Source organism: Amblyomma maculatum, chromosome 1 (assembly GCF_055883805.1).
Source record: "Amblyomma maculatum isolate TAMU_Amacu chromosome 1, ASM5588380v1, whole genome shotgun sequence".
Classification (NCBI taxonomy): domain Eukaryota; kingdom Metazoa; phylum Arthropoda; class Arachnida; order Ixodida; family Ixodidae; genus Amblyomma; species Amblyomma maculatum.
Genome location: NC_139344.1, coordinates 146,518,128 through 146,531,875, shown reverse-complemented (window position 1 = coordinate 146,531,875; position 13,748 = coordinate 146,518,128). Strand labels below are relative to the sequence as shown.

General features: G+C 45.9%; 1 protein-coding gene across 3 annotated transcripts in view; it reads right to left on the bottom strand.

Moving 5' to 3' along the window:
* Window positions 1-13,748, bottom strand: part of LOC146204266 (uncharacterized) — an 87,718-nt gene that overhangs the window by 6,673 nt on the left and 67,297 nt on the right. For all 3 annotated transcript variants that reach the window (XM_084589213.1, XM_084589214.1, XM_084589215.1), the window contains exons 8-9: window positions 7,900-8,151; window positions 4,191-4,441 (exon numbers count right to left, since the gene is read on the bottom strand). In XM_084589213.1, the coding sequence (XP_084445339.1) occupies window positions 4,191-4,441; window positions 7,900-8,151 (503 nt within the window). The remainder of the gene's footprint in view (window positions 1-4,190; window positions 4,442-7,899; window positions 8,152-13,748) is intronic.

The following is a 13,748-nucleotide window of genomic DNA, read 5'->3' as shown; positions in this document are numbered from 1 at the left end:
CTTAACAATGACGACATTGGTTAGAGGCTTTGCCAAGTGCTTTGCTTTGCGAACACTGTCGGGAAATCGAAAGTCTCCGTGGCTCTTTTCTGCAGTGTGACTTAGTATCAGTGGTGCAGCTTTCCAAATGGCCCTGTCCTGTCGTGAGGATGCATCCTCAAAATGCGACAGTCCACACGTAAGAAAAAAAACTGCATAGGCATTAGGATAGCGTTATGCCATCTCAAATAACACTAAAAGGCCAGTGAAAAGCAACGCAGTATCTGAAATTGTGCGACTGGCCGTTGCGCACACCTGATGGCAGCAGCAGGATGACATGAATTTAAGTGAAAATGATACTATGCTGCAAGGCTATCTTACAGCCGCGGGGACTTCAGATCGTCGCGCTTGCCATAGCGTGCACATTTGAGGAGTGCGAGCACCAATGCCTCATGCAATTCAGGTTCAAGGAGGTAAGTTTAGATGATCACTAGCTTCGCGAATCATACCTTGAAGCGAACCCTGTCTGAATTAATCGCTGCAAGCCCATCCATGTCCAAATTAATGAGCATTCAATGCCACACACTTACATGGCCACAGACGTACACCCATGGCTTTACATCATTTTGTATCTTGAAATGCATGTGAGGCAAGAAATTAAGGGGAAAAAAAGTAGACATTAATAGTAATGGTAAAATTGTTGGCAAGAATATGGCAGAAGGTGTGCTACTAATCTATTTTGGAAACATTTTGTGCTCCGTACTCAGGTGGAAATCAAATTTTTCACTGCTGGGTAGGATCAGTCATCCAGAACAAGAAACAATCAGGAAGTAGGGTATCAGAATTCTCCCTTTTTAGATAAAGCTCGAATTCACCTCACTTTCAAACTCCAAGCTGGTTTTATAGATATGTTGAACTTGATTTCTACCAGAAAAGGTAGCCGCAAGAAAATGTACCTTGCCAAAGAGAAAAGAACAATGTACTGCATCAACACTAGTACATATCCAGAGCCAATATGAAAGCAGCGTTAACAGTAAACTACTGATGACTATAAACTTCTTTCAATGCCTTCTACATATCTATGACATGGCTTCCCAGAAGATAAGTTCAAAAAGTATGATTTAGAAGTCAGCTTCCTGAATACAGGTAAAACCAGAGGCTGTGGATTATACATTTTCCATTTTGGATCCATTTGGTCCCCTGGCGTTGGTCCCTGTTGTTTAGTGATGTAGGCAGGCTTTCAAGCATATGTTGGAAGCAGCAGCACCATTCGCAGAATGGTGACCGCACCTCGCTATTGGCTAATGGTGCGCCATTGCATATGGCAAGTGGTGACGGCTTTTGTTGACGTGGGTCCTTGCTGAATTCTGATTCTATGAGTGGCTACCGCTGCTTTCGTTTGATGTGGCCGTCATGCTGACGTCATGGCAAATGAAATAGAAACTGAATAATGGAGCCTTATAGACCATTTTAGGAAGTGGACGAAGGTGCTGTCGTATTGGAGACTAAGCTGCGCTCATAGAATAGGAAAGAGCTGAAACACGAAGCGCTGTATCCACTCCGGTCGCTCGTTGCTATAGTAGGCCTTCTCACTTCAGTTCGTGTTTTATCTTCATGAAACTTGCAGGGTTGTGCCGAATTTCCAGTGACTCGGCACTAGCTAACAGACAGTCGGCGCTGTGAGTTCGTTACATCAAGGTCAACCGCTGTGACATGTTTGTTACATGGCGTTTTCAAATATATAAAACCTTCGTAACTTCGTAAACATAAAAACTTCGTAATATTGAGGAATTCGCTACATGGACTTTCGTTACATAGAGGTTTAACTGTAGTCGAGCGCCCTAACCACTGCACCACCATGGCGGGGCAAGATAGAGTAATGAGTTGAATCCCGCTATAACGAAATTCACGGTGCACGAAAAAAAATTCGTTCTCGCGGAACTTCGTTATCGCAAAAATTTGACGTGAAACGCAGAAAGAATTGCCCAAGCAGCAGCAAAGGCGTTTAATGCCAAAAATCTGTAAGCTTGGTTTGCTTACGCTTCACGGCGAGCAACGCCGTCACGCGATTTTCGCACTCGGTCAGCAAACCCATTGCAACATCGTCGTCTCGGACAGCAACGAAATTCCTGATGACATCAAAAGCGTCCATCACCTGTACGGCGGTTGCCGCAGCCGGCGCTTCCTGTACGTCGTCGTCTTCTTCATCGGAAGAGTCCTTATCATTCCGGGCAGCTTTTATGATCTGCTCATCACTCACATCTTCGTGAACAACAACACAAGCGTCAGCGCCGATGTATTCGTCGAGCTCGAGATTAGGCGGCACGGTTCCTATTTCTCCCAGCGTTTTCCAGGCGGCCGCGATCCCCGGAGCCGGTGACGCCTCTTCGTCGTCGTCTGTAACGCCTGGTGTTAGGCCAGCAGAGTGTACGGGTCGACCTTCGGCAAATCCGGCGTGCCTGAAACAGTTCACAATTACTGAGCGCCCCAGTGTGCTCCAGGCAGCAGACATAATCTGCAGTGCCACGTACAAGTCCACCTTCGTGTCTCGGCCGGTTTCAGTGTTAAAAAGCAGCCGCTGAATTAACCTCCCGCGGTAAGCGCGCTTCAGGCTAAGAATCACGCCCTGATCGAGAGGCTGTAAGACAGACGTGCAATTGGGAGGGAAAAACCTCAGCTCCGTGTTAGTGAGCTTGACTTCGTCGGAGTGATGCGCTGAACAATTGTCCAAAAGCAAGCAAACTTTACGGCCCTGCCGCTTCATGTCGCGGTCGAATGCCATCATCCACTCGGTGAAAATAGCGCGGGTCATCCATGACTTGTTGTTCGCCTTGTACTGCACAGGTAGGCTACGAGTTCCCTTAAAACAGCGCGGCTTGGCACTTTTGCCTATGACTAACGGCGGACGCTTGTCCGAGCCATCCATGTTTGTGCAAAGCAGCACTGTGATGCGTTTTTTGCTGTGTTTGCCGCCGTGACAGCGCTGCCCCTTGAAGTCGAGCGTCCTAGCCGGCAACATCTCGTAGAATAGCCCGGTCTCGTCGGCGTTGTAAATGTCTGCAGGCGCGAAGTTGCTTAAAATTCCGGCCATGTTACTCGCCTTCCAAGCAGCTGCTCCGTCCACGTCTGCTGACATTGACTCGCCGCACAACACTTTTCCAACGATGTTATGGCGGGCCTTGAAACGGTTTAGCCAGCCAATGCTGGCTTTAAAATCATCAATGCCAAGTAGGCATGCATAGTTCAAGGCTTTCTGCTGGACGATGCTTCAGGACAGGGGGACGTTGCTGGCTCGTACTTCCACAAACCACGCATGCACTGCTTTGTCCAACTCTTCATGGAGGGGCCGCGTCACCTTTTTGTGCTTCGAGGATGTGCCTGAAGCAAGTGCCATTCTAACGCTGTCCTTATTGCCTAGAATCGTTGACAGCGAACTTGCAGGAATTCCGAAGTCTTCAGCAATTGCCGCTTTCTTCCTTCCGCTTTCTGCTTGGGCGATTATTTGAGCTTTTTGCTCAAGGGAAAGAGTTTTGCGTTTTTTCACTTGCGTTGCCATTGTGTCCTGCGGATGAAAACTCGTCGTTGTCGAAGAGAAAGGCAGCGAGTGAACAACGCGACCACGACACAAAGCCAAAATGGCGGAACTGCAATCACGTGATTTCATGCTTAATGTGGCTTTGGATTTGACTTGGACTTCTCGCCAATAAAACTAGTTTCGGTTTCGATTTTGAACGCGAAAATTTCGTTGAAGCGGAAACGCTATGCAAAAATGGTTCGTTGTGCAGAGAAATTTAGGCCATTAATTCTTATAGGATACTCGCGGGGAATAAAAAATTATTCGTTGTCGCGGAAATTTCGTTGTGGCGGTATTCGTTGTGGCGGGATTCAACTGTAATGACGTCACAGCATTGCATGCAAGTGCAGAGAAAGGCTATGATGTGGTATGCTCAAACAGAGCATACCACATCATAGCCACATGCAGTTAGCGTTGCTGTTCAGTGTTTGCAACGTGCAAAGATGATGCAGATCCTGCTGCCGCTACCAGCACACTGTGGGCACAAGAGCATGTACACTCTTATCATGCATTTGCAATGTAACTACCCATAGACATGATACACATGGAAGAACTGGTGAGCATTCAATAGTTTCTAAGAAGTAAACAATAACTTAAATAACCATTGAAGGCAACTGACAGCGACAGATGCACTCACATTTGTAAGAAGCCCATTGGTGACTTGTACTTGTTCCTCTGGAGGTGGCAGCAACGCAGCAGGTGGCAGAATACCTTTGCGGTGGAGCCGGCAATGTGAGCGCAGCGAGTCCTCTCGTACAAACGCCTCTGGGCACTCACTGCACTGATAGGTGCGATTGCATGACACCACCTGACGAGCACTGGCCACTCCTTTTCTAGCCTTGGATGGCTTCTTTGAGTGCTTGTTTTTTATGTGGCTGCGCAAGTTGGCTGAAAATAGAAGGAGAAAGAACTTCTACTGACAGCTGCACAATTTTACTAAAAGACAGAATTCACACTTGTTATGATTGAGGTTCGGTGTACCTGATAAGGAACAGTGAGCAAAACACACTGCACAAGAAACCAAATACCATTTCACATTACTACACCTTTCGTCTCGTGCTTGTGCTGTGACTGGTCCATTTCACATTACTACACCTTTCGTCTCGTGCTTGTGCTGTGACTGGTGCATAGTTTTTTGTTTCAAATGATCTTCCCATTTTGGCTATCTGCTGAAAGTTAACAAGCTCTCAGATGTTGAAAAAAAAAAAGACACGCCTGCCTCTTGCTTTCTACCTACAAAATTGCCAAACTAGAGGCAATAAACAGCAATGTGTTCACACTTTGACATGACCACTTGATATCATGATACAGCTTCGTTAACAACCAGTGACAGTGTCCAAGTGGCCAAAGAACAGGAGCACGTGGAGATTCCTCTGATGCCAACCCTAATGCTAACTACAATGCAGATGCTGCGTTCCTACCCACGGCGACTTCGGCACAGATGCTAATACCCTTTAACGCTCACAAGGTCTTTCGACACACCTTTACAAGACTGGCCCAAACACCATGAGCAAAACTCTGAACGCTCTTCATATTTGATTCTGGTTTTGTTAAACTTGGGAACTGTTTTCTTCTGTGCATTTATCTGTATTCTACAGTGCAAAACATGGAGATTCAGTAATGGTTAAACAGCTTTCCTGTTGGTCGGCCTATTATTCTGTCAGGTGGCTAGATACGTCGAACACAGAAAAAATGTTTAAAGGCATACGTGCCAAGATGGCCACAGAGCAGTTTTTGGCATGTTGCCATCCAAAACTAACAGTATTAGAAGAAAGCTGTCCTCCTTTGAAGAGTTTGATGATTATATAGACAAGACCTTTAAGGGCTAAATAATTCTCAATGCTTCCATTTTAACAGTGCACATTTAACTGCACTGCAAAACACCACCTGAACTACCTCAAGATCTTGTAACACTCCAAAGGTTGTTATCTGGTGTCTATAGAAAGCATGCACTCCAGCAAAAAGTTTTGGCAGCAATTAAAACTAACAGCTGAGTGACAAATGTTTCCATCAATTTCGCCATGCTTTATGAAACGTTGCTCTCGTCTCCCCAGTTTCTCCTGTACAGCTGGCTGCCAGTGTTTATGGGATGTTTATGTTGGAGGACAGATGCAGGTATTTTAGGATACTGGCTTGGGCTACAACACCAAAAGAAATGATCTTGTGCACACTGCACCATTCCCTTTCTGCCACTTTTCTTTTTTACTCAGGCCACAATCACCTGAGTCAGTCTCTTACTGGTCAAGATCTTACTCATATTCTGTGTCAGCATTCTTGCCTCTCAGCACTAAAGATTTGTGGGGTTTAACGTCCCAAAGTGACTCGGGCTATGAGGGATGCAGTAGTGGAGTGTTTCACGCAAAATGTAGGGCATACACAAAGTACGCCTCTCAACACTAAAGATTTGTGGGGTTTAACGTCCCAAAGTGACTCGGGCTATGAGGGACACAGTAGTAGAGTGTTTCACGCAAAATGTAGGGCATACACAAAGTATTTGCTCTATCCCCTCATCAAAGTCACAGGTGCTAGAGAGGGGGCAACAGAATTTTCAGCATTATAAGCAGGCAAGTGAATGAGCTCGCAAAAAGAGAATCAGATTACACAGCCCCATATTATAAACTGAAAAAAAAAAAAAAAAAAAAAAGCGTGATGCCCCTTTGCACTGTGCACACACTTTTTACTGCCTTTTCCTCATTATTATTGTACTCTCAAATCATAGCCATTTTCATGCTAAAGCCTATCCTATATCAGTAATTAATTTAGCTGAGTAACTTCACGTCCTACTTTTTCTTGTAAGAATAGCATGTACACTCTATCTAGAAAGAATTAAAGGCATGATTGGAAATGCAACGTCTGCACACATCTATATATATCCTAGTCTGGTTAGTAGCCTGCCTTGTTTCCAGTTAACACCAGAAAAGCATGTTTGACAATTTGCTCACACCACACTTACCATGTACAAAAATGAAAGACCACTGAATTTACCTACACTGCCTGCCTGCCTAACCACTGCACAAGCGTGCATACAGTTGAACCCGGATATATCGAACTGGAAGGGGATGGCAAAATAGTCCGATATATAGATAATTCGATAAACAGAAATTGGCTTGAGATGCCGCCTGTGATGGCAAAAAATGCCATATTTGTCACGCAATCAACCCACTCCATAATGAACCCACCCTCCACTTTTGCCACCGAGAATTAAAAAGAAAAGAGCATGAGTTGTTGGCTCGTTCCTCTGTTTTGCGCATTCGCAGCAGGCCATAGCTCATTTATTGGCAGCGCGCCAAGATGCTGCGCAGCGATACTATCACCCCTTGCAGTGGCGGGGAGCGAACTTGGCAGAGTGCCCGTGATGGCTTGATAGCAGAAGCATATGCCACCGAGGACTTCTCGCCCTCTTCGATGCTCTGTATGGCCACTAACTTGGTTGTGAAATCCAAATTCTCCCGCTTCTTAATGTCCATCACGCGACAGCACGCCGCCGTCTGCGACAACATGAGGACCGATCATCGCACGAACTGGGAATTCATTCTATGCTACGCACCGTACCACATGACACCGCACCGTCGCCGCCCATAGAGGAGAGTGCATGGGGGCAAGCGGAGTGTAGAGGAGGAGGAAGAGGAGAAAGAGCTGGCGAGAGGGTAGAGAAAGAGGAGAAATAAGAAGGAGTAAAGGAAAGAAGGACACACGGCCATCGCCGTACTGGTTCCCTATAGTTCCTTCTGCACGTGGCTTGAGAACTTCACACGACAAACGGCTGAGGGTGATGCGATCGTCTCTGGGGAAGGCGAAACTTCCAGTGCATGGTGTGGAGTTCAATATATCGAATGACCGGTGAAATTGGAGTTCGATATACAATGCAGCTTTCCTATACATTTAGATGGGATTTTCAAGGAAATAGTATTCCGTGAGTTCGATATAACCAAAATTCGAATTATCCGGGTTCGATATACCCGGGTTCGACTGTACTACAAAGCAAACAAGCCAAAGTGAACAATGATTACTCAAGAATAAATGGAAAGGTGTCTGTACCACCACCACCACATCAGATGCACAAAAGCAAAACATTTTCGCTCTTCATTTGTTAGCATCAGCGAATTCTAAACCAGATTCCATATAAAAATGACCAGACCACTTTAAAGTGGTCTGGATGATGAGCTGACAAATGACATTAATAAAAGAAAGGCTTTTCTATTTCACTGCATTTAGATGCAGGTGCCAAGGGTACTGAAAGTATGCTACGATGCTCTATAATGCTTTTCAGCATTGATTTTTCACCATCACTCGATCTTAGGCAGAAAAAGTACTGCATGTAAACAAAAAGGTCAGAAGAAACCAACCGGGGTGCCTGGATGCATATGGGCAGGTCTGGCACTGGTATGGCCGAGTTCCATCATGGATTCTCATGTGGCTGGTCAAGGAACTGCGTCGCTCACATGTGTATGAGCACTGGGTGCAATGCAAGCTGGCTTCTCGGTGGCTTGCCTTGTGCAGCTGCAGTTCTCGCTTCGATGAGCAGGTAAACGAGCACTGGTTGCAGTGAACAGCCTGCTCGACATTGTGCATTGCCCGCTCATGTGACCGCAGGTTGCCTGTTGAAATACGAGAGAGTACCTTTTGTTATCCCACGCTAAGAATTACCTGAGCGGTTAACATTCAAAACGGACACAAGGCTATGAACAGCGACTTAGTGGAGGTCTCAGAATTAATTTAGACAACCCCGGTCGCTTAACATGAACAGACATCACACAGCACATAGGCACTTTATGTTTTGCCTTCATCTAAACACAGCTTCCATGGCTGGGATTCCGCCCGGGTTACAAACCGAAAACATCACAAGACCGGTTGATAAGGTGTACATTGAGAACCTACTTACACAACTTCTAGGAGACTGAACAAACCACTGCATAATTTGAAATAAAAATATTGGACACCTTTGATTAGAAAAGACACAAAGCGTTTGTGTGAACAGTCACTCAGCTAATGACTACCTGGGCTCACAGGAAGCTTTAGCTGTGAGAAAAATAAGAGTAAAATAACACTTTTTACAACTGCTCATTTGCTCTAGATCCTCATGTGCTGCTCATAGGTCTGTCAAGCTGTTGTTTTTCTTCCACAAGAAATTGCACACACAGCAAACTCATTCCAATATCAATCACACGAGAACAGCTGAGGAAATGTGGAAGTGGCCGCAAAGTGCTTAGGGTGTGCCCATTTCTTGGATCCTTTGAGCACATTTCGGTGAGCCCCCAGTACAGGTGCTTTTGATTATTGAGTGACCTAACAATGTTTTTGTCTGTGTTGAAAGCTAGTATACAAGGTTTACATTCTTAAATATGCAGTGTAGTGATGACAGGGTCATTCGAAGCATTGTAGTTTTATACTTCTGAGAATAATATACAAGTCTGTGACTCTACTCGCAAAGTTTTAGTGCCTAGCGCACGGTGCATATTACAAAAAACGCGATACAAATAGTAATAGGGAAACTCCTCCCACAGAGAGCGACTGCCTTGCTGATACTTTCCTTCACTGTCTGGAATTGAAGAGAAACTGCTGTTGACTGTGAGTACAGTTGTCATAGACGTGAGCCAAGCAGCTGATTCCACAGGCTGCTCCACCTACCCGACAAAGAAGCAATCGAGCAACTCGGTGGGCCGGAGAGTCGGACATTTTTTTTTAAATTTACTGCCACATTTCGTAGCGAGAACTACACTGGGCTACCAGTTGAGCATTTCGCGGTGGCCAGGAGAGGCCAGTTGTGCGCATGCGCCGTTACCACGACAACTGGAGAGCAGCAGCAAGCGCGGTGTGCACTGAGCCGTCGCCGCAGCCGCGCGCCCGCTCCATTGTCGGAGCCGTGCGTGACGTCACAGAGATGAGCAGTTGTGCGCACGCACCGATACCGTGATAACCAGAGAGACCCCATAGGTGTGCCGCGTGCTTCGTCGCCTCCTCGCTGCACACCGCTCTATCACCCGAACCGCATGTTGCATGCGCAGCATTGTGTATAAAAGGCGGAGATGAAACAGGCGGTTGTATCACAATGTTTGACATGGATTTAGAGGAGACTTTAGCTGCTGATAAACGGTGATGTAGACAAGAGAAGATTAACTCTTCCACTCCTGAGGTCGTCGCCTGACACTTAGCTACTCAATAAAGAGAGAAAAAGCGTAAGAAGGCGAAGAGAGCAGTGGAGACACCCGAAAAGAGAGAGGAATGGCTTGCCAAACGAAGATGCTAGACTGCCGAATGTAACAGACGGCACACAGCCGCAGAGATGGAGCCTATGGACACAGCCGCTCAATGAAGGCGCACTTGGTGCAGCCCGTTACGTTGCGCCTCAATGGCTGGGGAAGCGTGTACTGGGAGAAGTTACAGTTGCCGCTGTCGTTCTCCATGGGGGCACCACCACTCCATGATGAGGTGCCGCCGGCACGGACGAGCAGACGACGTGGAAGGAGCACTCTGGCTGTGTTGGCGCTTATTTTCGTTTTGACCGCTCAGCATAATCGCGTGGTTCTGCTAGTTCTGCGTGCGTGTCATCGGTGCCTGTGTCAACAGCATCCTAAGTGTATACAGCACCATGCCAGGCAACTGCTGCGTGTTGCTATGCACTACGAACGCAAGAAAAGATCCGAAGGTCGGTTACCATGAGTTCCCGTGCGATTCACAACGTCGAGCAGCATGGCTGAAAAACGTATCTCGGGAGGGCTCAGAGGAAAAGAAAGTCGTAGGGAACCGAGTGACAAGTTACTGGTATGCTCACTGCAGTTCACAGATGACGACTACAGGAAGAACACAAAACTGAAGATCCCGCTTCCTTCCGCCGTCCCTTCCGTGTTCCCGAACTACTGACATTACAAAGTTAAGTTCCTCATGTGGGCTCATGTTGAGCCAAAGAACCTTGAAAAAATGAAGATGCGCAGGGCAACAGATATATTTTCCCCACTTTTTATAGCCACACTTCATTTCCTCCAGGACAACCCTCAGTGTCATCCTGAAGCATGTGAGTTTCAAGATAGCTTCACCCCGATCCCATTTATAAGAATGATATCAAAATGGTATGCCTTGCATAACATCGCATCAGTGAAGCCATGGAGACACCAAGAGGAGCCATTCTATTTGTCAGATGACGAGCGACTCTCTTGGTTAGAGTTGGACTTTGCCATATCAAAGACTTTCAGGTCCAAGGAGGTGCACCAAAGCAAAGGTTAAGCAAGGAAACGTACGAAGTAACAATCATGACAACCAGATCAACAGTGGCGCTAATTAAGTACCTTCTTGATCACATCAAGTATCTTAAAACAATGTCTTCTGTGTGCCTTACTAGTGCATTGCATTTAACTGAATCTCTTATTTTCAGCTTCCGATACGTCCTAAAGCAGGCCCCCAACAGCGATCCTGTGGTATCGCTTTTCAGCAGCCTAAGGCAATTCAATGGCAGGAACGACAGAATTGATGCAAGGGCTGCACTTCTCACTTCAGAGAAATTACTGAAGGTACCACTACCGAAAACAAAAAATATCGACTGAGATTATACACATTTTGCCATGCTTTGTGCAGGTTGGCATCTTGCAAGCATCAAAGTCTGCAAATGCACCTATCGGTTCAGTTCAGTCGTTCAGTCGTGTCCGACTCTTCGTGACCCTATGGACCGTATCACGCCACGCTTTCCGGTCTCTCACTATTTTCCTAACATCACATAACTTCATCTGCAGCGCCTCGAGGATGCCATCTAACCACTGCGTTCGCTGCCTACCCTTTCTCCGGTGACCCTCAACCTTTCCCAACATCAAATCTTTCTCCAGCGACTCCTCTCTTCTCATCAGATGACCAAAGTAGCGGAGCTTTAACTTTAGAATTTAACCCTCCAATGAGCAGGCAGGGTTTATGGTCGACAATATTGACTTATTTGACCTTCTGGCAGTCCAAGGAACTCTCATGAGTCTCCGCCAGCACCACAATTCAAACGCGTCAATTCTTCTGCGGTCAGCCTTCTTCACAGTCCAAGTCTCGCATCCATACATCACAACTGGAAAGACCATAGCACGAGTTTTACGGATCTTGGTTGGCAGACTAATGTGTCTGCTCTTTACTAGGCGGTCAAGGCTAGCCATGGCTCTCTTTCCCAGAAGCAGGCGTCTCCTAATTTCATGGCTGCAGTCTCCTCCCAGGGTAATCTTGGAGCCCAAGAAGAGAAAATCTGTCTCAGCTTCCATTTCCTGTCCCTTGATGCTCCAGGACTTGATAGGGCAAGATGCCATGATCTTTGTCTTTTTAATGTTCAGTTTAAGCCCAAACTTCTCACTCTCTTCTTGTACGCGCATCAGAAGTCTCTTGAGTTCCACTTCACTTTCTGCCATTAAAGTGGTATCATCAGCATATCTAAGGTTGATACGTTTTCCAGCAATCTTCACTCCAGCTGAACTACTATTCATACCTTCTCTTCACATGGACGTGCAAGGTAACCAGCCAAGTATGCAATTGGTGCTAACTCTATGTCAGCTGCTGGTTTACGCCAAACATGAATGATTCCAAGCTGACTCAAAAACTCTCTCGCAGCAGAAGTGATGGCAGCGGGCAAGGTATGACGTTCATAATCTCGAATGCCAAGTTTTATAGCTGCTTAATTGCCTGAGAGTTGATAGGTGCCTTCAGAGGTCCGGTATGTACTCGTTTTCAGCTAGGTGCCCTGTGATTCCTGCAAAACCCTGGACTTATCAAAATTCTTGACGATGGACGCCAAACGTATCTAAAAATGGAGGTAGTTGCCTTGCGCAACTACCTCCATGCACCTTTGTTAGCAAGGTGATGAAGTGCCTGGAGGTCAGAAGAAGCAGCAAGCTATGCAACATCTTGGTTTCATCCCTTCTTCTCTACTTTGTGCAATTTCCGGAGTTGATTTGCGAGAGAGAAGACCGCAGTCACACTAAGGACCTTTGCAAAACATTTCTAACCAAACTAGTGTGACCACTGCTGACCAACTGAACAGGCAACATCAATCTGACAGCGGAAAAAATCATGCTTGCACATAGGCCTCTTTAGAAGAAAGTTGTTCACTTGTAAAATAGGCTTGCGTGTCTTCTGTGCATCACGCGGCTTTATAATAATAATAAAAAAAATTGCCAGCCTGCGGGCGTGTCGTTGAACTGGCTGTCTTCTATTGTTTCTTTTGCACAGTTTATGTCAGCTAGTATGTTTAGGTGGTGGTACCCACTTGAATATTTATTTATCTATTTTCAATACCTCAAATGCCCCTGTGAAGGGGTTTTACATGAAGGGTGGGCCTTAGGTGATGCAGATGAGTTTTTCAATGAAGTGCTTGAAGAAGACATGATTGCAATGGCTAACAGCAGCAGCAGCAGCAGAAAGGTCATTTCAGTCCTTTGGTGTCCTTACAAAAGACGAGGAAAGATGGGCTGATGATCGGGCTGAAGGTGGGTATACTATCTTGCCATGGTTGAGGCGACAGGAGTGGCGGTGTGCTGGTAGAATGGCAGAGTTTAGAGGGGATTCAATAATAGAATTTATGGAAGAGGGTGAGGCGGACGACTTTGTGACGGTGAATAAGGTTGGGAAGGTTAGCTTTTCCTTTGAGTTTGGTAGCACTGGGGACATGTATGAGTAATCAGAAAAAATAAAACCTGCCGCACGGTTCTGAACAGATTCCAGCAAATTAATGTGATTAGCTTGGTAGGGGTCCCAGATGCATGCGTATTCAAGCTTAGGTCGAACGAAGCTGCAATATGTTAATAATTTTACAGAGGGCTACGAAGGTTACGGCGTAAGTAGCCGAGGACACGGTTAGCTTCGTTTGTTAGTGTAGTTATATGATAGGTCCATGAAAGATCGGCGGATAAGCTAATTAATAAGTATCTGTAGGTAGTTATGGAGTTCAGGTCGGAACCAAGAAGAGTGTATTTCCAGGTAGTAGGGGTCTGTCTTTGATGAACGGTAAGAAGAGCTGATTTCTTAATGTTTAAGGACATAAGCCATTTGTCACACCAGGTTTGAATGTTGTCGAGATCAGATTGAAGCGCATTAACATCGGTTATGTTGTTAATCGGGCGATAGATCACGCGGTTATCAGCAAATATTTGAGGAAATATGACTAGGAAGGTCATTTATATAGATTATATATATAGAGATATAGATTACTGATCACTGTAATAATTTGTTTTTAATCCAC